Source organism: Lynx canadensis, chromosome F2 (assembly GCF_007474595.2).
Source record: "Lynx canadensis isolate LIC74 chromosome F2, mLynCan4.pri.v2, whole genome shotgun sequence".
Classification (NCBI taxonomy): domain Eukaryota; kingdom Metazoa; phylum Chordata; class Mammalia; order Carnivora; family Felidae; genus Lynx; species Lynx canadensis.
In genome coordinates this window covers 1,174,131-1,201,366 of record NC_044320.2, presented here as the reverse complement: position 1 = coordinate 1,201,366, position 27,236 = coordinate 1,174,131, and the positions used below count along the sequence as shown (strand labels likewise).

The 27,236-nt window shown below is 58.3% G+C and overlaps 2 protein-coding genes across 2 annotated transcripts in view; both read right to left on the bottom strand.

Moving 5' to 3' along the window:
* Positions 1-3,132: 3,132 nt before the first annotated feature.
* Positions 3,133-4,236, bottom strand: MAFA (MAF bZIP transcription factor A). The gene has a single exon (XM_030304175.1). It carries the CDS (start codon positions 4,234-4,236, stop codon positions 3,133-3,135), a length of 1,104 nt encoding a protein of 367 aa, XP_030160035.1.
* Positions 4,237-10,545: 6,309 nt separating this feature from the next.
* ZC3H3 (zinc finger CCCH-type containing 3) overlaps positions 10,546-27,236 on the bottom strand; it is an 88,464-nt gene continuing 71,773 nt past the window's right edge. The window contains exons 10-12 of the mRNA XM_030303909.1: positions 13,891-14,075; positions 12,846-13,231; positions 10,546-11,010 (exon numbers count right to left, since the gene is read on the bottom strand). Coding sequence (XP_030159769.1) covers positions 10,979-11,010; positions 12,846-13,231; positions 13,891-14,075 — 603 coding nt within the window. The 3' untranslated portion in view covers positions 10,546-10,978. The remainder of the gene's footprint in view (positions 11,011-12,845; positions 13,232-13,890; positions 14,076-27,236) is intronic.

Below are 27,236 nucleotides of genomic sequence, written 5' to 3'. Positions count from 1 at the left end.
GGTGAGCTGAGTGGCTGAGGCCAGGGTGCCACTAGGGCCCCCTTCCACATCCACACAGAGGGTGCCGGTCACCCCTCTCGGGGGGGGGCGCCGGGCCCTGGGTGCTGAATGGAGGCTTGTCCTGGAGCCTGGGCACGGCTGTCACTCCTGCTCCTGGCCCAGGCCCCCTGGCTGCCCTGCTTCCTCTCACACCTCCGGCCCAGCGGCTCCGAGCTACCACTGCCCCCCTCCCCTGTCGCCTGCAGGCTCCTCACAGATGCACCATCACACCCAGAACCCCCCAAGGGGGGCAGAGCTGTGAGGCCTCTGATTCTCATCCTTCCGAACCCTCTCCGGTGCCCGCCAGGCCCCCAGTCTAGCCCCTCCCGAGAGGCCTGGCCTGCTGGGGCCCCGGCACCGGTCAGCCCTGCACTCCCACCGAGTGGGCACAGGACAGCTCCTCGGCCAGAGGGCTTTCCCCAAATAGGCTGTTTGCCCAGGAAAGGATCTGTCTCTAAACACAAAAATAAGCACACCTCCTGCCTCCCGCAATGGTTTCCCTGTTCTCCAGCCGCATTTTATCCTGGGGCAAAACCGGAAAGAAGGAAGGGGGGTCGCGTGGGGGAGGAAGGAATGAAAGAGAAACGGAGAGGATGGGGGGAGGAAGAAAAGAGAAGAAGAAAGTGAAACAAGGCCAGTGGCGCCGTGACCCAGGACGGCATGTGCGGACGGCCCTCTTCTCCCGGGGGCCCGGAGCCCGATCCAGGCTGGGATCCGGGAGGGAGGCCGGGGTGCCGCGGGGAGAGCGCTGAGCGCAGCTCCCTGCCTGCCACTACCTCCTGGAAAAGACAGTTCCTGAGCCAGGCTTCCCGTCTGGTCCTCGATCCTTTCTCTTCCGGAGGAAAACTCGCTCTTCTGACAGCAACAGCGAAAACTAAGGTGTCCTCGGCGAGAACCGGCCAGCAGACCCGCCCGTGCGGGAAGGGACACCCCCGGCCACTGGCGGTCCTCTTGAGTCCTTGGGGTCCCCGTCCTGAAGCGGGCTGGGCCGTGGGGTGCTGGTGGCCCCCCCCCCCCCGTGCTGCGGCCTCCTCCGCACCTGGTCCTTGAGTTCATTCCTGCGCCCCCACATTTCCACTCGTCTCCGCATCACTAGACATCGTGCTCCCCTCCTGAGGGCTCCAGATCTCAGCCGCGGGGTGGGGGGACTTTGCTCACACCCCCCACAGACACCCAGCTTTCTTGCTACAAGTTTTATTCTAAGGCAGACGGGGAGGCGACAGCACCTTCCGATGGAGACAAGAGGACCCTGCGCCCCGCACGGAACTGCAGCCGCCCCGACCCGGGAGGGCCTTCGCTGTCTCCAACAGGGGAGCCTCGCCGCGCACCCGGGGCGCCCTGCTGAGGGTGGCCGCCCGAGAGCTCGTCCTTCTAAACATGCGGACCACAGACGTTCACCTGCCTCGGTCCCATTGCAAAGGTTGGGGGTAGTCAACGAGGTCCGGCGGCTGCCCAGGACCCTTTAGGGTCCAGGCCTTGCCCTTTAGAAGACAGAGGCCAGGCCACCCCTCGGGCGGGAGACCGGGGGCTCGGAAGGACTGGGGACGAACGAGCACTTGCCACCAGCATGCAATGGCGCTGCGCGTGGAGTCACCACCGAGGCCCCAGGCCCCGCTCCCTCAATCCCGCCTCAGTGGGAGCCTTGCTCCCCGCGGGGCAGCCTCAGAGGGTGAGGGGGCGGCCGGCTTCGGGGTCCAGCGGCTGACAGCAGCCTCGGCCACCACTCTGCTCGGCTTCTCCGCTCGGCCCAGGCGGGTGGCCCAGAGCTAAGGCAGGGCCCTGTCCAGGGACCCCCTTTTCTTTCCATTCAGGGAGAAATATGGCAAAAATGAAAGCCACAGAAAAACCAACCAGGCTCCGGTGACTTTTGGATCTAAACGGATTTATTTTGTGTGTTTCCCCCCCCCTTTCCTCAGCTTCGTAGCAAATGAAAAAATGATCCAACAAAACCCAACAACACAAGAAAACTTTGAACGACTTACGGCGTCTCTGCTCAGAGCGCCGGGCGGGAGCAGGTCCCGGGAGGAGCGCAGGCCCCGCGGGTGCCCAGGGGCCTGGCGGTCTGCAGGGCTCACATCGCCAGTGGCCATGCTACCTCCTCTCCGCGGGCTAGTCCAAAAAGCCACTGGGGCTTTTTAAAAGATTCCACAAACAAAACGAAACGCAATTTAAATTAAAATAAAAACACTTTCTTCACTCGCCCCCATGCCGGGAGGTTCAGGCTGAAACCTCCTCTTAAAAAAAAATTTTTTTTTTTTTTTTGCTAGAAATACTGTGCATTACTTTTTTTTTTTTTTTTCTTCTTCTCTTTCACTTCTCTTGAAGATTAAAATAAGATATATTTCCCCAGGAGTCATAAATACGATCTGGTGCATAGAGAAATATCAGCAGGGGGTCCGGGCCAGCCCCCACCCGCAGAGCGCGGCGACCCCCCACCCCCCTCCCCCCCGTGAGTACTGTAGGGCAGCAGGACTGAACACGGCATAGGTAATACTCCTTGGCTTCAATCTCTAGGGGACGCCGGTGGCAGGGTGGGGGGCAGGCGGGCAGGAGGGCAGGCAGGGACCGGGCCCCTCCGAGCGAGCGACACATGCTGGGACACGCGGACGTCCGAGGGCGGACCCCGGCCGGGAACGAGGGGGCTTCCTCCGGGGTTTTCTTTCCTAATCACCGAGCAAAATAAATAGAGATACTTCGAAAATAAGATCGCTTTAAAAAGGAGTAGTAAAAAAGGGCAAGAAGGTGGGGCGGCAAAGACAGGCGGGGGAGGGGGGGTCGCGCGGGGCGGCGTCCGGCGGGGAACCGCGCTCGGCGTATGTACAAGCGGACGCCTGGAAGGAAGTTCGATCCGGCTCAACTTTCCTGGGAAGCCCCGCGCCCCGCGCGCACAGCGGCCGCGGCCACGTCCGGACGGCGAGCCGGGAAGGCAGGGGGCGCCGCGCGGCGAGACGGGGGGGGGAAGGGGGTGGGGGGGGGGGCGGCTCCGGTCCGGCGCCTGCGGACGCGGCAGCGGCGGGGCGCGCGGGGCCTGCCCGAGCGCGGAGTCCGAGCCTCTGGCCGGCGGCGGCGGCGGCGCGGGCTCGGGCCCGGCGCTCACAGGAAGAAGTCGGGGGCGCCCTTGGCCGCGCCCGGCCCGGCCTGCGGCGGCGAGGACTCCCGCGGGAAGCCGGCCCCGCCCGCGCCCCCGGGGCCACCCCGGCCCGCCAGCTTCTCGTATTTCTCCTTGTACAGGTCCCGCTCCTTGGCCAGGCGCCCCACCTCCAGCTTCAGCTGCTCCACCTGGCTCTGGAGCTGGCACTTCTCGCTCTCCAGAATGTGCCGCTGCTGCACCCGCTTGAAGCGGCAGGACTGCGCGTAGCCGCGGTTTTTGAGCGTGCGCCGCTTCTGCTTCAGCCGGATGACCTCCTCCTTACTGAAGCCGCGCAGCTGCCGGTTCAGCTCGCGCACCGACATGGACACCAGCTGGTCGTCGGAGAAGCGCTCCTCCAGGCGCACGTGGTGGCCCGCGCCGCCGCCGCCGCCGCCGCCGTGGCCCGCGCCGGAGTGGTGGCCCGCGCCGGCGTGGTGGTGGTGGTGGTGGTGGTGGTGGTGCGCGGCGTGGTGGTGGTGCGCGGCGTGATGCGCGCCGTGGTGGTGGTGGCCGGCGCCCATGTCGTCCGCGCCGCCGCCGCCGCCGCCCGCGAAGCCCTGGCCCCGGAAAGCCTCGTAGGCCGCGGCGGCCGCCGGGTGGTGCGCGCCGTGGTGCCCGGCGTGGTGGCCGCTGCCGATGAGCGCCTCCACCGCGTCCTCGGGCGTCAGGTTGAGCGCCTCGGGGTTGAGGTGGTGCTGGTAGCCGCTCATCCAGTACAGATCCTCCAGCGCCGGCTTCCCCGAGGCGCCCCCGACGGCGCCCGGGCCCCCGCTCGTCGGCCCCGGGGCGGTCCCGGCCTGCGCCGCGCCGCCGCCGCCCCCCGCGCCGCCGCCGCCGCCGCCGGTGCCCGGGCTGGGCGCGCAGAAGCTGGGCGAGGAGGGCACGGAGGAGCAGGGCGTGCTGAGCGGCGTCGAGGACAGCGAGCCGGGCGGCAGGCGGTGGCAGAAGCGCTCGGCCTCGGGCGGCTCCTTCTTCACCTCGAACTTCATCAGGTCGAAGTCGTTGACGTATTCGATGGCCAGCGGGCTGCTGGGCAGCTCGGCGCCCATCGCCAGCTCCGCGGCCATCGCCCGGGGCCCCGGCCCCGCCGCCGCCGCCGCCGCCGCGCCCGGCTGCGCCCCGACGGGAGGCCGGGCGGCGGGGGGGGAGGGAGCCGAGGGCCTCTCCCCCCCCTTCACTCCCACGGGCGGCGGGTCTCGGCGGGGGTGGCGCCCAGGCGCGCGGGGGAAAAGTTTCGCGCGGCCAACTTAGGGGCGGCCGCTGGGGACGCCGCCGGGCAGGGTTCTCGGGCGGCCCCGGCCGCACCCCGGGGCGGGGTGGCGCCGGCCGGCCGCGCTCTTCGTGCCCGCGTCGGCGGCCGGGCGGGCGGCCGGGAGGGTGGCGGTGCGGCCGCCGCCTCGGGCTGCTCGGGCTCCCCGCGCTCCGCCCGCGTACAACCGGCCCCGCCTCCACGGCTGAGCGCCGCGCCGCGCGCTCCCCTTTATAGAGCAGGGCATTCGGTCCCGCCTCTCTGGGCGGGGCGCGAGCCCCCAGGCCAATCGGAGCCCCGGACCCGCCGCCCTCATTTGCCTGTCCCCATGGCAACCCGGAGCCCAGCTGTCAATCTCCTGCGGGGAACAGCTGTGGGAAGGGGTGCTGACTGGCCGCCGGCGAGAGGAGGGGGCAGGGCCCTCTGGTGGCCACCGGGGGGCACTGCACGCGCAGAGGGCGCGGGGCAGAGGGGTGCGGAGAACGCGGAGCGCGGGCGGCGCGGGGCCCGGCCTGCGGCCTCCAGGGCCTCGCACCCGCGACGGGGAGGCCGGAGAGTCTCGGGGAGCAGACGAGGCCCCTCGGTGCCTCGGTCTCCCCGCCGCCCCGCGGGCCGTGACCCCGCAGCCCCGATAGCGTGGCGGCGCCTGGACCTTCTGGCCTGCCGACACCGGTGCCACTGCGCGGCCGGGTCGGGCGCGGCGAGGGGAGTGCCGGCTATTTTTAGCCCCGCGGTTCGGGCGGGTTCAGGAATTTAGTCAACAAAGTTGCTGGCATCTCCGTTCGGCGGCTCCATCGCGGGACACCCGGCTCGGAGGGTGCGCGGCGCAGGTGGGGAAGAAGAGCGCGTGCCGGCGGGGGCGGGGCGCCGGGCCGAGGACCCGGGCCCGCGGCGCAGGTGCGTCCGGCTGCCCCAGGCTGTGGGGCTGTGCGCGCCCCCAAAGCAGAGAGCGGTCCTTGGCACACGCACCGTGCTGCGACGTGACCGAGAGCGCTCTGTCCCCTCCGCCCCCCAACTGCTATACTGCTGTTATAGGACTTTTACAATGAACAAATTCAATCTTAAATATTAACGTCTGTGCGTAGAAAGAAAATTCTGGAAGGACCTGGGCAGGAAGTCCCCCGGGCAGCTTGCTTTTTCGGTTGTTGCAGGCATAAATGTGTATGAGTTGATAGTAACAAAAATTCGTACAATTGAGAGTGAAACCCCGCTTCCTAAGATGTCATGGGGTGGCCCATCCCCACCGTGCCGGAAGGACACCGCTCACCCCTTCCTCTTGCTCCCATCGTCCTCCAGGGAGGGCTCGCTGGGCTCTGCTGGGCAGGCAGGGCCAGGCGGACCGTGAGGGTCCTCCCAGCGCTGCAGGGATGGTTCAGCCGGTGGCTGGGAGCTTGGGCTCCGGGTTACACGGGTTGCCAGAGGCATCGCAGGGTTTGGGCCTCCCTTTAAAGCCCCCCGGTGTTCAGAGGGGGGCCCACACTCAGCCATCACCAAGTCCAGCTAAGCGGGGACAGTTTTCCCCACATCCAGCCCCCAAATGTGATATTCAAGGATGCTGGGCCCTTGAACACAGACCAGACCCCTTCACGAGGCGTGCGGCTCTCGGTCACGCCTGCCCCCACTCATTCGCTCACTGCCCCGGGGGAGAGGCTCCTGGGGCCAAGCAGGGCACCTATGTCCCTGACTGGCTTAGGCACTGGGCAAGCTCTCCAGCCCTGGATTTGGCCTTGGGGTCAGACGAGCTTTCTAGAAGTCCTTTGGGCCAGCAGGCTTGCCCTCAGCTCTTGCCCGCTCCTGGGGCTCTTACCACCTTCTCGGGCTGCTCCCTGACCTCTGTGTGGCCTCAGCAGGGCCCTCTTCCCGCTGGTTAGTCACAGTCAGGCTGGGTGGGGAAGTGACCCAGTGTCCCTGCACACAGGCTTTGAAGGGCTCACGCCTGCAGGTGCCGCGCAGAATGGGCGTGATGGGCTCCTCAGCCCGGGGAAGGTGCTGGCCTTTGCTGCTCAGGTAGCAAGCAGCCTCCAAGCTTGCTGCTGCCCCCTCAGGACCGGGAGGGCACTCACAGCCGGGGCTGGGGGCCGAGTCCCTGAGGACCCGGGCCCGCCCTCCCACCTGTCACAGAGAAAGCCGACGGGCGTGCTGTCCTCTCGGCCCCTTCAACGGCCCGTCTGCAGCCGGGAGAGGAGACACCGGTTCCATGTGGTTCCCGAAAAGCCTCTTTCTCTGCCCGTCCGACACCTCCGTGCCCTCTCAGGGCCTCACACCCACCAGACAATCAGTGCTTGAAGCAATGGACTTCCGTGGGGACCACCGCGCGGCTCATCGTTAAATGCACCCCAGGGGCGCCCGGGTGGCTCAGTCAGTTAAGTGACTTTTCACTTCAGCTTAGGTCACGATCTCGCGGTTTGTGGGATCGAGCCCCGCATCAGGCTCTACAGCTCCTTGAGTACCTGCTGTATGGCCCCGGGGGCATCTTCCATCGGGAAGGCGGCCCAGAGATCTCTGGTTGAAAACAAGCCCGCTGGAGGGTGACGACACAAGGCAGGTTTTCACCACATTCGTGGGCCGTGTTGCCTGGGTTTGTCCCAGGCGTGAGAGGGCTGGTCTCTGACCCCGGCGGCTGGGAGGACACGAAAGCAGGGGGTGAGGGGACAGCTGCTGGCCGGAGCCACCGGCAGCATCTTTGGGCTCACGCCTGGCAGGGCGGGGCGGCCTCGGCTGGCTCGGCTCCCGCGGGGTCGCCACACGGTCGCCCAGTGGGCTGGTTGGGCTTCCTCGAAGGGAGGAGGCTGGTTCCCCGAGGGCCCGAGAGAGCCGGGGGGATGTGCCGGGCGATTTTGTGAGTCCCTCACTGCACGGTTGGTGGAGGCTTGGCGGCGGCCTGTCCACGTCCGAGGGGAGGGACAGACGCCACGACCGTCCGGCAGACCGTGTAGAGAACACTACCGTCACAGTGTCCTCGCAGGCAGCGAGCAGAAAACTAGCCACGCGGTAACACGCTAGGGAATTACAGCGTGTCAGTGTTTCCTGCTGTTAGGAACAGTCACTCCACGTCTAGCCCCTCAGCCCACGTGTCTTCTGTGTCTGTGCTCGGGTCCCGCAGAGCCCAGGTGGGGTCACGTGCAGTCCCTCCCTCCGTGGACGGACCCCTGCAGCTCGGTGGGTGGTCAGCAGGGCCGTTTCCTGGAGTCTGGGGAACGGAGGCCCCGGCTTCTTGCTGCCCAGGGGGCTGGCGGACGCCCTCGGCTCCCCCGACCCCAAAGCTGCTCCCACTCGGCCAAAGGAGGAGAGCCCCGGGAGACTTACAGCATCAGGGGACAAGTCAGCTGGGTTCTGGGGTGGGAAGCATGTCCCCGTCCGCCCCTCAGGGGGAGGGGCCGGGCCAGGCGGGAGCAGGTTTGAGGTCAGCAGGGAGCCCGGCTGCGGTGGTGGTGTGGGGGGAGGGGGGCGAGGCAGCCTCGGCGGGCCCGCCTGACGCCCTGCCCCACGCACCTCATCTACCGGCAGGAAGCCACCCTTCCACCCTTGCCTGTCCTGTGCCACGTGGAGCCACTCGGTCCTTGACGTCTGATCCCACGGAGAATGTCAGCTGGATGGGTCATTTCTGTCCTGCCCCCGCCGCTCAGCCCGGGACAGGGTCTCATCCACTCCCGTTTCTTCCAGGGCTCAGTGACAGCAGGGTCCAGGGTCATGCCCTGTCCACTTAGGGGGCTCATTTGTACTTTAAACGAGGAGCCTGCTGTGTGCCAGGCACACTGGGCGGGGGTGGGGGGGGCACGCTCAGCAGGGTGGCAGATGCCTCCGTGGGGCGGGGCTCCAGGCTGGGATGCCCATCCAACCAGGGGCGCTCCGCCACTTCTCAGGTGAGGCCAGGCCCACCCTGCCCCAGTCCACGCCTCTTCGGCGGTGCTCCCACTTCAGGCACCTACCCCACTACACCCTGACACTGAAACCCCAGACAGATGCCCAGAGACCCCCCCACCCCCGCCAGCTTAGAGCTTAGATGTGGCCCACGGCTCTGACCTCCAAAGCCCACCTCTCTGGGGCCCAGCCCGACACCTCCAGCTCAGAGGGTCAGTGAAGTGTCTCCTCCCCGCCCTGCTCCACGGTCTGAGCTGGCCCACCGGCCCGTGCCACCGCTGGCCACAGATGGCTCCAGGGCTCCCCCCGACAGCCATCTCTGCCCCGGCCACCAGCAAGCGGCAGGACAGCCAGAGTGAGGGGCACAGGGCCGGCACCAGGGCAGTCCCTGGGAGGGCGTGGGCCCGGGGCAAGGACGGTAAGGGTCTAGGAGAGGGGCGGCCCTTCCCAAGTGTGCAGGAGTCCGTGCTGTGCCCTCAGCTGGCATCTTACTTTGTCTGGCTTGGTGCGGGCAGTGACCAGCGGGCACTCAGGTCCAAGGAACTGCCCCCTCGCCCGGCGCAGGAGCAGGGACTCTGACCAGGCAGAGGCTGAGGCTGACCAGGCCCCCACATGGGTCACAGGGAGTGTGCGGGAGGTGGGCTCCGCCCAGAAGAGGGCAGCCGCTGGCCCGGCCTCCTGCTTCCTGGAGTCCCCAGCCCTTCCGGAGCCTTCCACACTGGCCCTCGTCAGACCAGCTGCACGGTGGGGCAGTGGGGCCTGGGTGGGAGCCACTGTCACACTGGCTTTACCAGCAGGCAGTGCTGGGGTGAGTGTGGGGCCGCCCGGTGGGCTGGGGGAGCCCCCCTGCAGCACACACAGCTACCTGCTCTACAGCCTTGGGGGGCCCGTGTCGCCCTTGTTTACTGAGAAGGGAAGTGCAGGGAGGAGGCGAGGGTCTGAGGCGGCCACCGCTCGGATCGGGCTGGACCAACAACCCTGTGTCCATCCGTCTGTCCATCTGTCTGGGAAAGGAGGCAGGATTACTCCCCAGGCCCCTCCCCTCACCAAAAGTTCAACCTTTGTGGGGAGGTCGTGGTGGGTGCCAAGAGGGAGCCCCGAGGGGGAGGGGGCAGGAAGCCCCCGTGGCTGTGCTGTGCTTGGGCCGTGCCGGCCGAGAGCCCCCGGGACTGCCACGGTCCCAGGCTGGCGCCCCCGGTTCTGCGGTCTCCCCACTGTCGGTACCGAGCCCGGACTGTGGCCCCCACTGCGTCATCCGCCCTGCTCCTGCGAGGGCCCGGGCCGAGGCTGACACGGATGCACCCCGAGGGGTGGCTGGGGCGGAGAGCCGGCCCGCAGTGGGGACTCCGCCGTTTACTGATGGGGAGTCGCTTTCTTTCTGGCCAGGTGTAACCCCAGAATCCACGCCCTGCTGCATCGGCTGCAGCAGGGCCCAGGAGCCCCAGGGACAGCTGCGTGGGGTCCCAAGGACGTCAAACTCTTGTTCTGTCCGACTGACCAGGTGCCTTGCCCTGAACAGCCCTGGTCCTCCTCACCTCTGGGGCTGGCACAGCTCACAGACGGGGACTGGCGGAGAGCAGGAGCCCCCCACTCCGATCCTCACCGCCACCTCGTGGGCGCTCCAGGCCGAGGCCACCGGGGCAGCAGCGACTGAGGGAGGAGCGTGGCGGCCAGCCCCGGAGCGGCCGGGGAAACACCCTGAATGGCTCTGTGCCCCTCGATCCTTGTCAGACCAGACTCCATCCCAGGCCCTTGAACTGAGGCTACGACCCCCCGCCAGGAGGTCCCGACTCCCTCCAGAAGCACAGACACTTGTGGCATGGGAGGGGTGAGCCTGGACAAGCTGCTTCATGGCTCAGGCCGCCCCAGCCTGCCCTCCAGCCCCTGCCTCGGCCCAGCCACTGTCCTGAGACACCCAGGGGAGGGGCCGGGGGGGGGGGATCTGGGCTTGGGGGACCCTGGCCCCAGCCTGTTGCATCCAACACGTCCCCAGGGCTCCCTCCAGGGCCTCTCCTCACCACAAATCACGCTGGCTTGGCCGCAGGGGAGAGGCTGTCCCCGACCCTCTGAGCCACCTCAGGGAGCCGTTTCAGGGAGGCGGGGAGGAGGGCAGGCATTCCTGCCCACAGGCCCCGTAGCTGCCAGGAGTCTGTGGCCGGCCCCTCAAAATCCGGCCCCCGGGGCCCAATGCCGTCCATCTGCGCTGGTGCGAGGCAAGGCCGGGTGGCGGCGTGACACGTGACAGCAGCCAAAACAGGCAAGCAGACACAGGACAGGACCTTTATTGCTGAACACAAAACACCCACCGGGGAGTCCCGGGGGGAGGGCTAGGGCGTGTGCTGCGCGGGGGCTGCCGCACCCACAGCAGGCACAGGCCCAGCGGCGGCGGCGAGCCCTGCCCGGCACCCCTCTGGGCTGGGGGTCGGGGTCCAACCCGGGTGCGAGGCTGAGGGCCCAGGGGTGGGAAGGGGAGTGTGCGGAGGGGTGGTAGGGCAGGGCCCCGCCCAGGGGAGAAGGTGAGCCCCTGGGCACGCACTGGTCACAGAAGGCCGGGAGTCAGGCAGGCAGAGCGGCGACCCCGGGGCCCCAGGGTGGGGCTCGGTGGCAGGTGGCCCCTCCTCTGGGGCGGTGGCAGGCGGAGCCTCCTTCCTCTCCAGGAACGAGGGGCTGAGGTAGGCGCGGGCTGGCCCCCTGGGCCCTCACAGACGGGGTTTGATGTGCAGAGTTTTCCCTGTTCCGAGAAGGGCAAAGGTCAGGTGCCAGGACACCCCCCCCCCCACCCCGCCCCGCAGCCGGGGAGGAATGCCCCTCCCACCAAAGCTTCTGGGTCAGGAGGGGGGCGACTCCGTCAAGCCCCGGCCTGCACAGCGGGGCTGCGAACGAGGGGAGGGCAAGCGGCTCCGATCAGGCTGCCGTCCGGCCCCGCCCACCCTGGGGTCCGGCAGCCTCGCGGCGCGCAGGCCGGGTCCCAGGCAGGAGCCACAGCGATCTGCCGGCTGAGCTATAAATACCAGGTGCACGCCGCCTGCGCCAGACTCGGAGACCCACGGCTCCCCTCCCACCTGCAACACGGCTGCCAGACGCACACGTGGGGGCTGAGCTGTGCCTTCAACCTCAAAAGTCACACGTGTGAGCGGTCGGCTGAGCGGGGGGGGGGGGGGGGGGGGGGGGGGAAGGGACCTGGGTCCCCGGTGCGGTGACAGGGCCTGGGGGCAGGAGGGCCAGGGAGGGAGAGGCCGCGGTCTGGTGGGCAGGGGCCTGGGGGCAGACGGTCAGGTCACGTCCGCGGGGGTCCCTACCCTGTGTGCCCCGCGCTCCCTGGGAGTCAGTGCCCGCCCTCTGCTATGAGGGCTCCAGGCCCCGCTCAGGCTGGCCCCCCCCCCCCCCCGCCCACGGGCGCCTCCATGTGGCTGCCCACAGGCACGGCACTCTCTATGTGCCCCTGGGAGCCCGCCTCTCCTCCTGGGCCCCCACTCAGGGCTGAGGACTCCAGTCACCGGCTGGGCCGAGCCAGAGCCCAGAAGCCAGGCCCACCCAGCCGGGGCTCCAGGCCTGCACACTGCACTGGCCTCTGCCCACAGGCCTCACCCCTACTGGGTGACTGCTTGAGTAGGTGCAGCCAGCCAGCCTGGGCCTGCCTCCGCCTGCCCCTCTAGCTCTGGCCCCGGCCAGGGTGGGGGAGGCCCGGGCAGGAAATGAAGGCTGATGGGGCCTCCGAGGCCAGCGGGAGTCTCTGCGGCCTCTCCCGGGCCAGCCTCCACTGGCACTGGGCTTGGCTGCCTCAGGGCCCCCATCCGCCCCGTCCCCACCCCAGGGAGGCCCACCCGGACGGAAGGTGCTGGTGCCCTGGTCCCAGGCGGGCAGGTGGAGGGCCTGGCAGAGGCTCTGCGGCCCCGAGGCGGGGGGCTGTACACAGGCACCGCGGGTCCCGGCCCCTCGGAGGCAGGCGTTTGAGCGTGCTCAGCGGGGCCGTTAGGGAAGGCTGCGGCAAGCATCTTCCATTAACGTTACGACCGTGAAATATGACAATAAAATGATGGCCGTATGGTCGCAAATTTGCAGCCCGCCGAGCTGCGTGGGGTTTATCGTCACTCAAACGCGCGGAGAGCTGTAAAATGTTTACAGAAAGGGTCGTTTGCAGCCATAAAATCCTCTTTTCTCTCCTAAACAAGGCTGAGTGGAGCCATTTACCAAGCCCCAAACGTTCATCGGGGGAGAGGGAACATCTGTTCTCTCCAGGAGTGTGCGGTGATCTTCCAGAACAAATTAACAGAAATGGGCGCTTTCTAATTAAATCAGCCCTCGGCTGGGGTGGCCTGTGCGGGCGGCCGCCACTGCGCTCACACCTTGGCCAGCTCTGTCCCCGTGGGCCCGAGGCGCACCCCTGCCAGCGGGGGGGGGGGGGCGGGGGGGGCAGACACGGCACCATCAGCGCCCAGCCCATGCGGGGCGCTCACGAACCATCCGGGCCCCACCTGGGAGTCCTGACCCGGTGGGGCTGTGGGCAGCACTGAAAAAGAGCCCCCGGCTGTGCCACGCCGGGCTTCAAGGGGCCAAGCTGCCTACCTGAGTCCTTAGATGGGGGGCTCCTGGGGGTCCGGGCCCTGGGCTGGCCTCCTGGGCTCGGTGAGGACTGCAGGGAGATGAAGGAAGGCAGCTTGGAGAGGCTGCTGGAGCTCGTCGCCGCAGAGGCAGCCTCCTCCCGGAGAGACAGCTCCTCTTGGTCCAAGGACAGGGAGGGGGAGGGAGGGGTGGGGGAGGAGGGGGAGAGGGGGGAGGAAGAGGAGGGGGTGGAGGAAGGGGAGGGGGAGGAGGGAGGCTTTGCTGACAGGGGAGAGCCCGAGGCTGCAGCTAACACCCTTGGGGAGGAGGGAGGGGAGGCTGAGCCAGCAGCCACGGAGATGGGGGAGCTGGGCGTCTGTCTGGTGGGGCGCTGGGCAGCCGAGGACTTCCTGTGGGAAAGGAAGGGGAGCAGAAGTGTGAGGGTGGGTGGCCGCCCGGCAGGGCTGGAGTCCGGAGGGCACTAGCCGACCAGCTATGCGGCACCCGTCCCAGCAGCCACCGGGCATCGCCATCCAGGTCTGAGGCCAGCCCTCGGCCCCAGAGGACCGGCCGGTGACGACAAGGGGCCTCTGGCCTGAGGCAGCTGGGGTGAGCCTGGCCGGTGAGCCCCGGTTCCCACTGACCCTGCCCTCACCTGCCACAGTCCACTCACGGGACAGGTGAGCACGTGGGGCCCCAGCCACGAGTATCACCCAGAACCTTCCCTTTCCTGGGGAGTGGGAGTGGGTAGCTGAGAAGCCGCCACCTTCCTCCATGGGACAGGGACTGGGCATTCCCACATAGGCTGGTCCGGGCCAGGGATGCCCTTGGCTCTGTCCAGCCTGGAGGTGTAGGGTGGGGCACCTCTGGAGGTCACTGGATCCTCAACTTTGAACAGAGGTTTTTTTTGGGTCTGAAGCTCTAAGAGCTGGGATGGGGTGTAGGGTCTCCCCGTGAGGATGGTCTCCCAGCGTGGGGAGGGACTGCTTCCGGAACCCCCCTCCCCGCCCCCCCCCCCCCCCCCCCACTGTCCCAAGCTTACACACACAGCACCCACTGGCCCCGTCACCTGGGTCCGTGGCTGGAGGCGGCCTTGCTCTTGGGTGACGCGCTGCTGGGCTCCGGGGCCGGGGCTGAGGCCGCCCGCCGGCCAGGGCGCTTCTGGTTGCGGTGGAGCAGCTGGCACTGGGCGCCCCGGGGGCAGACGCCCCTGCGAGAGAAGTCGGGGCACAGCAGCGTGTGCTTCTTCTTGCACTGCGGGGGGGAAGAGGGCAGCCGGGTGAGCAGGTCAAGGCCTCTGCACCAGGCGGGGCGGCCCTGCCTGCTCAGTCCCCCAGGGCCAGAGACTTCCTGTTGGAAGGCTGAAACCCCCAGGCCAGAGCAGCCTGCGCCCCCACCCACCCGTGCCCCCTGGGTGATCAGAAGGGCCCTGGGCTGGACTGACGGCAGGGACCGGGCTGGCCCAGGGGTCTCCTAGACTGGTGTAGGAATTCTCAGGCCACTAATCCCCTCTCTGGACCGCAGCACCCCATCCTGGCTGAAGATGGAGACGTGGGGGGAGGCTCAATGCGTGGAGGACCTTATGCACGGGGTTTAGGCTCCAAGCCCAGGGGTGCCCAGGTCGGCCGAGGCCAGCCGCACACCCGATCCACCCCACCTGTCACGGCGGCTAATTATACCCGGCTTGGGACGCGCCATCCAGCAGGTGCTCCGTGCAGCACGGGGCCTCAGCTCCGCCCACCAGGCCCACAGGGAGCCAGGAAGCCCCTGCCCATGGCCAGTCTTAGGGGGCACAATGGGGATGTGTGTGTGTGTGTGTGTGTGTGGAATGTAGCAAGTGTCCCTCGTGTTGGACCAGCCACCGGGAGAGACACTGTCCTGACAGGACCCACTGCAGGGGCCCCGCCAATCCGCCCAGAGCTGAGTTTCAAGCAGCCAGGCCACAGTGCTCACACCCAGTCCGGGAGGCTGTGTGCTGGCTGAACCACTTGGAAATATGTGGCAACAGCTCTGAAACCTGCCTCTTGGAAGCCCGTCCCCGGAGCCCTGGACCTGGGCCCTGCTCCCAGCACCCAGGACAAAGAGCCTGGCTGAGGACCCCGCGGAGTGCGTGCCCGTTCTCTGAGCACAATCTGGGCACTGGCCCCATTCAGGCCCCACACCTGCCCCTCGGCTGCCACCAATGGACTGGAAGCCCCTCACGCTCATGCCAGGGGGCCGGAGCTGGTGGGGCCATCTGGGCAGCAGGACCCCCAAACGTACACTTGCACCCCCCTCCCAGCTAGCCCCCCCTGCCCCCGAGAGAAGGCTGATGTGTGCTCGCTTGCTTTCAGGACACGGGGTCCTGAAACGCAGGGGCCCCGCCGCCGTGGGTTCCACTCTAAGACCAGGAGAGTACAGGGCACTGGTGTACCAGGGCAAGGGCGGGCGGCGGGCCCTTCTGCAGGGGAGTGGTGGGTGGAGAGAGCCTGGCACCGGACAAGAGATGACCCGGATGCCGAGTGCATATCGGGGGGCGGCCGGCCGGGCCCATGCTGTCCCATGTGTAGACCACGAGCCACGCGGAGGCTCCGAGCCACGGCGGTGCTGCGGGCTCGGCAGACAAGGACGAACGTAAAAGGCCACACCGATGTCTCCTCCGTGACTGTGCGGTGAAAGGTGTGACGGGTCGGGTTAATACAATTCATTTCACCTGCTCTGCGTTTACTCTTCTAAGGTGGCCACAAGGAAACTCAGAATCTCATGTGTGGCTCACATCTGGCCTACTGGATGGTGCTGGTCTGAGCTGGCCCCCTCTCTGGGACAGCCACACGTCGAGGGTCGAAGGTACAGAATGTTCCCAAACCATCCACAGGCCGTCAAGAAAGGAAAATGATGGACAAAAAGCGACTCAGAAACACACTGGACACAAACGGAGCCTCCAATTTCAAAGGCAGGACGTCTTCGTCCAGACGAAGCCCACAGGTGTGGGAGCAAAGCCAAACAACCAGGCAGGGGCCCCAGAAAACCCCCCAAAGGCCTGGAAATGAAGAAACACGCTACTAAATTCTCCACGGGTCAAACAAGAAATCACGGAAATGAGGTAACGGTGAGAACTGGGCGCCAGTACTGAGCCACGCGTCAGGAGCAGCTCCCGCGCCGGGAGACAGGTCGCAGCCTGCAGGCTTCTGTCGGCAGAGAGGCTCCTGCTCGACACGCGGGGACAGCAGAATGGCCCAAACCCAGCAGAGGGAAGGAAACAGAAGGTAAAAACAGAAAGGAAAGAAATACCAAAAGAGGGGCAAACCCAGGAGAGCCAAGAGTTGGTTCTCTGAAGAAATGAATCAATTTGTCCAACAAGACGGACTGGGAGACGAAGAGGCCAGCACAGAACACGAGGAAGGACAAACGGGCCGTAGCTGGTGACCCTGCTGAACAACCAAACGCTACCGATACAACATCAAGAAGAAACTTGACACGAATGAACTTGAAAACACAGATGAAACTGACAAATTCCAGAAAAACTGTCAAGAAAAAAACAAAACCTGGACAAATACTCCTATGGCCATAAAGGCATGTGAACCAGTAGTTAAAAAATAAAGCAAGTTCCAGCCCAGGGTTTTCCTGGAAGTTCTACCAATATTCAGTGTACTACCCAACCCTGCAGGAACTGGTCCACAGAACAGGGATGAGAGGACACTCCTCAACCCGGTGACAGGGCTGGGGCCCTCCTAAAAACAAAACCTGACCGGATGAGATCCCAGAGGCCATTTGCACTCATGCCTGAGGGTTCAAAGGTCACACACACATTATAAACAAATGGGAGTCCTGCCGTGTATCCCGACTAACAGACCAGGACTAAGACGAGTGTGCCTCAAGGATGCAAGGTTAGTTTAACATTAGAAAATCAACAAGCAGAATTTTGCACATTAACAGACTCCACACATGGGATCATATGATCACCTCAACAGCTACAAAAAGTATTTAATAAATCCAGCATGAATTCAAAGTTTAACAGATTACTGATTGGATGGTACTTTCTTAGCTTAATATAGAGGGTTTCTGAGAAGAATGTTCCAAAAGCATCACTTGTCACAGGGAAAGGGTGGAGGCCCACTCCCATCACTGGTACATTGTGCTGGGGTCATAGCCAGAGTAGAGACAAGAAAAAGAAAGAAAAGACGTTTGAACTCAAAGGAGGGAAGAAATGGCCATTATTTGCAGAAGATACATTTCTTTAGGAAAACCCAAAAGAATCTATGGATAAATTATAACAATCACTAATACAGTTCAGCAAGGTTCCTGGAAACAAAATGAATATAAAGAATTCCACGTCTAGATACCCATGAACGTTCAGAAAATAAGAATTTTTAATTTGTTATTTATAAAAATAATAAAAGTGACAAATCTAACAAAGGTACAGAAGAACTTCAGTAAAAGGCAGCACACGAGTGGCCTACATAAGAGCCAGATGCCCGGCTCACTCACGGGCGGGCAGACAAGGGCCAATTCCCACCAAACCGAGACAGAGATTCAGGACAATCTCCATAAAAATTCCAACTTTTTATTTTATTTTTTTAACCTACATTGGATCTACAATATATTTCTGGAAGGATAAAGGGCAAGGAGAGTGAAAACAGCTGTGGAGAAGAACAAGGTGAAAGAATCTATGACCAGGAATTACCGCAAAGTTCAAGTGATCCCGGAGCACCAGCCGGCCCAAGGGTACATAAGGAACAGGGCAGGGAGCCCGCCTGGCGGCGCTGCCTGCAGACCCCGGGGACAGGGACAGATGGCCCTGGGCCCGACCCTACAGCACAGCTGTCCTGGGCGGGACTAAAGGGGCCGGGCCCACATGTGAAAGGCCGGCCTAGGGGCTCGGGGAAGGAGGAGGATTTCTCCCGCAAGACACAGATGTGCAAACCTTCACCACCGATAAAGTCATTTCCATTAAAATTAAGAACTTTTGTTCTTCAAAATAACACCACAAAAAAGGAAAAAAATTAATTACAAAGAAGATAATTGCCATTTATATGACTGACAAAAGATTAACGTCCAGAATGTTTCATATTTATGTATTTTTATGTTCATATTTAGATTTTATAAATTTCCTGTGAATCCACAAGAGGAAACCAACCCAGAGGAAAAACGTCCCCACCCTCACTTAAAAAAAAAACAAAAAAAAAAAACAGGGGGCGCCTGGGTGGCTCAGTCGGTTGAGCGTCCGACTTCGGCTCAGGTCTGTGAGTTCGAGCCCCACATCGGGCTCTGTGCTGACAGCTCGGAGCCTGGAGCCTGCTTCGGATTCTGTGTCTCCTTCTCTCTCTGCCCCTCCCGTTTGTGCTCTCTCTCCCTCTCTCTCTCAAAAAACAAAATAGACATTTAAAGAGAAATTAAAAATTTTAAAAACCCCAACAAAACCCCACCTAGTTTTCAGAAAGGGAGGCAGAAAAGGTTCAAACACAGGGAAGGCATCTTGCCTCATCAAATCCAGTAGAGGCAAATTAAAAAATGCAATGAGGTAACCTTTTGTCCTTCAAACGGTCAAAAAGAAAAACCGAGGTTGAACGTCACCAAGTGCGGGCAAGAAAACTGGTCTACGAGTGTGAGCGGGCAGAAGCCGCCAGGAAGCCATCTCAGGTGTCCACCGCAGCAGACCAGGGCCCTCCAGACCCGGGCCGGGGCCTTGCCAGTGACGCGCTACAGCCCCGATCCCCGCGGGCCGGAGGCGGAGCCTGCGTCACGCCAGCCTGCCTCCGGGGAAGCGCATTCCATTTCACAGGGGTGAGGCCATGAGAGGCCAGGACCCACCGCACTGCCCACCCGTGCTTGCCCCCACAGTCACCGAGGGGCTCCCAGGGTCCCTGCTCCCTTCCCAGGCCCCGGCCCCACCGGCTGCCTGCTCCAGGCCAGACAGGACCGCAGAAGAGCTGGTGCGGGAGGGACAGGACGCGGGTGGGCTGTCTCGGCCCAAATCTGCCACCTAGCTCGTCCACGGCAGCCACCAGCCTTCCCACCCCTCCTGGGTCGTGCCAGCCCATCTCCGTCCTCAGACTGCCACCCCGCTCTCCAGGGGGCCGGGTCCCACCTCCACCGCCAGCAACACCAAAGAACCGGCTCATCAGTCCTGTCCCCAGTGACTCACCGGCTTCCCTCCCACCCTCCAGAACCAAAGCCACCCCTTGCCCACCTTGGAGACAGTCCCACACTCCCCTCCCTCTCCACCCCTCCTTCTCGCTGTACCTTCTCGAAGGCATCTCCCTCATCCATTCCCTGGCTATTTAGGTTAAGGTCTGCCTCATTCACTCAGTCATTCACCCCCAAATTGGTGACCGAATCCAATGTGATATCCTAGAACAGAACATGGAAATTGTGGAAGACCGGGTAAGGTGCAATCAGAGCCTGGACTCAAGCCGGGAGCAATACGCCCAGTGTTACTTCTCTAGTTTTGATGGCTGGGTGCTGGTTGTGGTGAAGGTTCAGAGCAGGGGGCCGGGGGAAGGGTGTGTGGGGATTCTGCACCATCTCTGCAGCTTTTGGGTACATCCACAATTACTACAAACGACAAGTTTATTAAACACGGTAAATGACTGTCTGTGCTGGGCTCTGACGTCTACACACGTGACAAGGACAGGAAGACTCTGAAGGTGGACAGAAGGCTGTTGGGGGCCCACGGACCCTCGGATCCAGGATTTCCTTCCTGCCTTGCTGGGGTGGGGCCAGAGTAGGCCCTGAAGAATCGGGGCTGCGGGGCCCTTTCCCCTCCCAGTGGAGGTCAAGTGGGGAACCTGGATTTCCATCTGTACTTGGCAGGGGTGCGTCACCGCCTCCACTCCCATCCCACCCCTGGTGTCGCAGGAAGCCGGCTGAAACAGAAGGTTTAAACAAGATCCAGACCCCTGTAACGGCCAACATGTCCAGGTTTCAACAGAAAAGGACTCAGCATACTGGAAAAAGGTAAGACCTCAGACTGAATGGAATTGCAATTGCAGACAATCAGCGCCTGTCGGCATGAGACTGCAGAGGTGTTGGGCTTATCTGACGAAGAGTTGAAAGGGGCATGATAAATGTGTTTCTTTTCTTTATTTTTAAGATTTTATTTTTAAGTAATCTCTACATCCAGCATGGGGCTCGAACTCACGACCCCAAGATCGAGTCACACGCTCCACCGACTGACCCCGCCAGGCACCCTCATAAACGTGTTTCAACAAGCAATTAAAGACATGCTGGAAACGATGACAATATAGAAAGTCTCAACTAAGAAAAAGAAGATGTAAAATAGGACCAAATGAAATTTTAGAACTGAAAAGCACAATAACCGAAATAAAAAAGACTCCTGTATGGGCTCAACAGCAGAAGGGAGGCACAGAGGAAAGAGTCAGTGAATCAGAAGACAGAGCAACAGAAATTAACCAATCTGAGTGACACAGAGCAGACTTTAAAACATGGATGGTGCCTCAAGGGCCTGTGGGAACACAACTCTCATGCACCCAGAGCTGTGGAAGGGAAGAAGAAAGAACTCAAGAGTAATGGCTGAAAATGTCCCAAACTTGGCAAAAACCATAAGCCTACAGATTCAGAAAGCTGAGCGAACCCCAATCAGTAAAAAGCAAAGAAATCCACGAAACCCTGCATCATAGTCAAACTTGTAAAAGCTATAAAGAATCCTCCAAGCAGCCAGAGAGAAATGACACTTTTTCACCTGTGCAGGAAAGTTCAAATGACAGTGATTTCTCCCATAGCACCACGGAGGCCAGAGGAGGTGGTATAACATTTACAAGAGCTGAAGGGGCAGAACTATCAGCTCAGAATCTCATATTCAGCAAAAATAGCCTTCAAGAATGTGGGGGAAATCCAGACATTCTCAGATGAAGGAAAACCAAGAAAATCTGTCACCAGCAGATCTGCCCTAAACATGACTATAGACGTTCTCTAAACAGAAAGGAGACGATAAAAGACAAGCCTTGGAGCGACAGGAAGGCAGGCCAAGATAACCAAACCACAGGTAAACATACCAGACTTTCCTCGAGTCTCCTGAATTATGTTTGATTACGGAAGCAAAAATTATCAGTGTCTGTTGTGGTTCTAAATGTCTATAGAGGACATATGTAAGGTGGTTACAGACGGGAAGGGTAAAGGGACATAAAGGAAGGTGAGGTTTCTACACCAGTAGACTGTGATAAGTTATGGATACACAACACAATGCCTAGTGCAGCCACTAAAAAAGCTACAGAAAGATGTACACACTTGAAAGCACTACAGATAAATCAAAACAAAATTCTAAAATTGTTCCAGTAACCCATAAAAAGACAGAAATGAAAAAGTAGAAAACCAGAAACCAACAGAAGTCAAATTGCAGACTGAAGCCCTACCATAGCAATAATCACATTAAGTGTAAATGGCCTAAATATACAAATTAAAAGATTGGCAGAATAAATTTTAAAACATGACCCAATTATCTGCTGTTTATAAGAAAGTTACTTCAAATACAATACTATAGGTAAGCTTAAGGTAAAAGGATAGAAAAAGGTATATCATGCAAACATGGATCAAAAGATAGCAGGAGTGGCCACATGAATACCACCTGAAGCAGACTTTAGAGTAAAGAAAATCACAGAGAGACATGTTTTTATGCCATGTCCAATGCGGGGCTTGAACTCAACAACCCTGAGATCAAGAGTCGACCCTGAGATCAACGGTCGGCTCTGAGATCAAGAGTCACATGTTCTACCGACTGAGCCAGTCACCCCAGAGAGACACATTTTATACTGATAAAAGGATCAATCCAACAAGAAGACATAGCAATCCTAAATTTACATGCACCAAATAAAAGAGCTATAAGATACATTTTTTTTTGTTGTTAAAACCCTCAGAAAGTTTTACATTTTATTTATTTTTTTTTTTTTTTGAGAAAGTGAGACAGAGCACAAGTTGGGGAGGGGCAGTGAAAGACGGAGACAGAGAATCCAAGGCAGGCTCCAGACTCTGAGCTGTCAGCACAGAGCCCGATGTGGGGCTCGAACTCACAAACCGCGAGATCATGACCTGAGCTGAAGTCGGACGCTTAACCGACTGAGCCACCCCAGGCGCCCCTATAAAATACATTTAATAAAAACTGATAGATATGAAAGGAGAGACAAATCCAAAATGACAGATGGTGACTTCAACATCAGTCTTCCAACAATTAATGGAAAGTCAGCAAGGACATAGAAGAACTCAAAAGTGCCTTTCACCAGCAAAATCTAATCGCCATTTATAAAACTCTCCACTTCACTCAACAAGACTGGAATACATATTCTTTTCAAGTGCTCACAGAATATATACTAAGATAAAGCATATCCTGGGCCATACAACAAGGCCCAAGAAACTTAAAAGAATTAAAATCATACACAGTGTATTCTTTACCACTACAGACTCAAATTAAAACTCAATGACAGAGGGGCACCTGGGTGGCTCAGTCAGTTAAGCAGCCAACTTTTGATTTGGGCTCAGGTCATGATGTCACGGTTCGTGAGCTCAAGCCCTGCTTTGGGCTCTGCACTGTGTCAGTGCAGAGCCTCCTTGGAAGCTTCTCTCCTTCTCTCTCTCTCTCTCTGCCCCTACCCCACGTGCTCTCTCTCTCTCTCTCTCCCTCTCAAAATAGAGAAATAAACTTCAAAAAAAAAAAAAAATGACAGAAAGATATTAGGAAAATCTCCAAACACTTGGAAATAAAACAATAATCTGTGGATCAAAAAGAAAGTCTCGAGGTGGTGGCGGCGGCAGTGGTAGGGGGGTGCGGTGGACAAAAACAAAAAAAAACAACAAACAAGAAACAACCAGAACTAAATGAAAATACATCTCAAAATTGGTAGGATTCAGCTAGCTAAATTCATACACAAGAGGAAAAATTCCAGGGGCACCAGCTCAGGTCATGATCTCATGGTTCGTGAGTTTGAGCCCATGTTGGGCTCTGTGCTGTCAGTGCAGAGCCCGCTTCATATCCTCTGTCTCCCTCTCTCTCTGCCCCACCCCTGCTCTTTTCTCTCTCAAAAATCAACAAACATAAAAAAAAGGAAAAATTTCAAATCAATAGTCTAACTCCCACCGTCAGACCCTAGGGGGGTGGGGCGAAGAGCAAAATAGAACCAAAGCAACAGAAAGAAACAGTAATGATAAGAACAGAAGTCAATAAAACCAAAAAGAAAAAAAAAAAAAAACAATAAGAGAGAAATCAATGAAACAAAGAGCTGGCTCTTTAAAAAGATCAATAATATTGACAAACCTCTGGCAAAGCAAAGAAAAAAGATAAAAGTCACAAATTTCCAATATCAGGAATTAACAGGGATCACTACAGACCCTGCAGACATCAGAAGGATAATTAGGGCATACTTCGAACAACCCTACACACGTAATTTTCACAACTTAGATGAGATGGACCAATTCCTAGAAATACACAATCACCAAAACTGACTCAAGAAGAAAAAGAAAATCTGACTAGCTCTATATATAGTAAGGAGATCGAATCAGTAATCAAAACCCTCCCAATAAAGAGAAGCCCAAGACCAGAGGGCTTCCCTGGTGAACTCTACTAAACATGTGAAGAAGAACCAACACTTACTTTTCTCAAATTCTTCCAAAAAACGGAAGAGTAAGGAATTCTTCCTAACAACAAACAGCCAAATAATCTGTGAAGCTAGCTTTACCCTGATACCACAACCAGACAAAATTACCACAAGAAAGAAAGCCACAGATCAATGCTCGTCACAAATACAGATACAAAGATCGTCAACAAAATACTAGAAAGCTGAATTCAGCAGTGGGATGCTCAACATACAAAAACCAGCCAATGTAACTGTGATTAGAGGGGGTCGGTATGCCTGATTGGCTACTTTGGTAGAATTTAGGAAGAAGAAAACCGCATGATCATCTCAATCGATTCAAAAAAGATCCAACAAGATTCAACACCTTTTATAATAAAAACATCAAATAAACTAGGACTAGAAAAGGAACCTCCTCAACAGGATAAGAATCATACCCGAAAGCCCACAGCTACCATCGTACTAACTGCTGAAAGACTGAAAGCTTTTCCTTTAAGATGAAGAACAAGACAGGGATGCCCCCTTTTGCCACGTTTATCTAACGCAGTGCTAGAAATTCTAGCCAGAGCAATTAGGCTAAATAAATATTAAAAACATAGGGATGCCTGGGTGGTTCAGTTGGTTAAGCATCCAACTTTTGATTCTGGCTTGGGTCATGCATGATCTCATGGTTCATGGGACTGAGCCCCACACTGGGCTCTGTGCTGATGGCACAGAGCCTGCTTGGGATTCTCTCTCTCTTTCTCTCTCTGTTTCTCTCTGTCTCTTTTATTGCTATCTCTCTCCCTCTCCTTTTCTCTCTGCCCCACCCCACTCATGCACTCTTTCTCTCCCTCTCTCTCAAAATAAATAAATAAAAATTAAAGAAAACACACATACACGTGTATGTATATACATATCAAACCTAAATTTAAAAGGAAGAAAATTATCTCTGTTAGCAGATGACATGATTGTATGTATAGAAAATGCTAAACAATCCACAAAAAATTGTAAGAGCTAATATATGCATTCAACAAAACTCTGGAATATAAAATCAACACACACATAAAATCAACGTATCACTACCCACTTATAATGAACAATCTAAAAAAAGGAAATTAAAAAATCAATTTTCCATTTACAGTAACATCAAAAAATGTAAGATCCTTAGGAATAAATTTAACCAAGGAGGCAAGAGATACACTAAGAAAACACTGCTGAAAGAAATTAATGAAGGTCTAAGTTAATGGAAAGACATCCCATGTTCATAGACTGGAAGACTTCCTATTGTCCAGATGACAATACCACCCAGAGTGATCTACAGATACAATGCAATCCCTACCAAAATCCCAAAGGCCTTTTATAAAATTTATTTATTTTTTTAACGTTTTATTTATTTTTGAGAAAGAGAGTGAGCAGGGGAGGGGCAGAGAAAGAGGGGGACAGAGGATCTGAAGTTGGGCTCTGCGCTGACATCAGTAAGCCCAACCTGGGGCTCAAACTCATGAACTGTGAGATTGTGATGTGAACCGAAGTTGGACACTCAACTGACTGAGCCCCCGAGCGTCCCCCAAGGGTCTTCAAAAAACAAATAGAAAAGTCCATCCTAAAATTCATATGGAATCTCAAATGACCCCAAAAGGTCAAAATAATCTTGGGGAAGAAGAACAAAATTGAGAAATTTACATTTCCTGGCTTCGAAAATTACTATAAAGCTACAGTAATCAAAATACTTGCTTCAGGACAGACACCGAGACCAATGGAACAGGACCCAGCACCCAGAAACGAGCCACCACGTATATGATGAGCTGAATGTCAACAAGCGGAAGACCGACGTTGGGCCCTCATCTCACACTACACACAAAAATGGACTCAAAATGGTCAAAGACCTGAATTTCAGGACTAAAACTATTAAACTCGTATTAAAAAACCACAACCACAACCACAACAACAACATGGGGAGAGGCTTCAGGGACATCAGGTTGACAAGTATTTCTCGGATATGACATCAAAAGCATAGGCAATAGGAAGAAAATAAAGTGTTCTCAATCAAGGAGAAACTTTTGTGCCTCACAGTATACTGTCAAGAGAATAAAAAGACAGAATGGGAGAAAACAGTCATAAATCCTCTCCTGGTAAGGGTTTGATTTCCAGAACATAAAAAGAAGTCCACAGCAACAGCGAAACACCCCAAACAACCCCATTCACAAGTGGGCAAAGGAGCCGAACGGACGTTTCTGCAAAGAAGATGCACCAACGGTCAGCAAGCTGACAAGACGCCCCCATCATCAGTTGCCAGGGGAAAGCAGACACTCATGAAGGTGGCTTTTAGGAAAAGGGGTGAGGCCAACAAAGCCTTGGTGAGGATGCGAAGAAACGAGAACCCGACACACTGCTGGTAGGGACGCAAAAACACAACCAGTATGGCGGTTCCTCAAGATGCTAAACACACAACTGCGGCATAACCCTGCAGCTCCACTCCTGGGGGTCCGCTCAACGGAAGCGAAAGCAGGCATCTGAATGGACGTTACGTGACAACATTCGCAGCGGCGTCGGCGACGGTATCCAAAAGCCACAACCCGAGTGTCCATCCCAAGACGAATGGACAGAGAGGTGTGGCCCAGGCGTCCCTGGGATGTTACTCGGCCACGAAAAGGAGGGAAGCACCGACAGACCGCACTGTGAGTGAATGTTGACAACATCACGTGAAGTGAAAGAAACCAGACACAAAAGGACACACACCGTGTGACTCCACTTACATCCGGTATCTGAGAACAGGAGGATTTACGGAGACAAAACGTAAATTAGTCAGTGCCCAAGGCCCAGAGGGAGTAATGGGGGGGTCACCCCTGAACGTTTACAGTTTCTGTTTGGGGTGACGGAGAAGGTCTGGGAATAGACAGTGGTGACGGCTGGACAATACTGTGAATGCGATTAATGCCACTGAATCATACAGACAGAAATGGCAAATGTTATGTTATCTTTATTTTACTGCAATCAAAAAAAAATGAATGACGTAACATACTAAAACCCACTGCACTGTAACTTAAATAGGTGAATTGTATGCTCTGCGAATCAGATGTCAAAGCTGTCGGAGACCAGACGGAGGGGCGGCCGATGCGTCTAGCATCACGCGCCGTCAAGAAAACGCAAAATGCAACCACAGTGAGAAGCCACCTCCCGCCATCAGCAAGGCCGAAGCCGCAGGACAGGTAGGGACGGGTGGTGGCAAGGACGTGACAGAAGGAAGCCCCCATCCGCTCCTGGTCGGAACGTGGACTGCCGTGGCCACGTTCGCGCGAAGTCCAACCCGCAGTCGCCACGTGGCCCAGCAAGACCACCCCCGGGTGTCTACCCAAGAGACACCTGTGCACACCTTTCAAAGCTGGACTGTTCCAAATGGCCCCTGGCTGGACACAACCCAAACGTCCACCCACTGACCGACGAATGCCACGGCGTGGTCCAAGCACAACGGAGCAGCTTTCAGCCACAAAAAGAACACAGGCCTGATGTAGCCCACAATGCGACAAGCCTCAAAATCATGTTACAAGAGGGGCGCCACAAGGGGCGGCCAGGGTGGCTCGGGTGGTTGAGCGTCTGACTCTTAGTTTCGGCTCGGGTCATGATCCCAGGGTCGTGGGATAGAGCCCCGTGTCAGGCTCTGCGCTGACCGTGTGAAGTCTGCTTGGGATTCTCTCTTTCTCCCTCTCTCTCCGCCCCTTCTCCACTCACTCCCTTTCTCAAAATAAATAAACGTTAAAAGAAGTTAAAAAAAAAAACCCTTTTTTTTTTTTTATCAAACCCCCCCCCCCCCCCCCAAAACAAAAACGTAAAAGAAGCCAGGGGCACCTGGGTGGCTCAGTTAAGCATCAGGTCA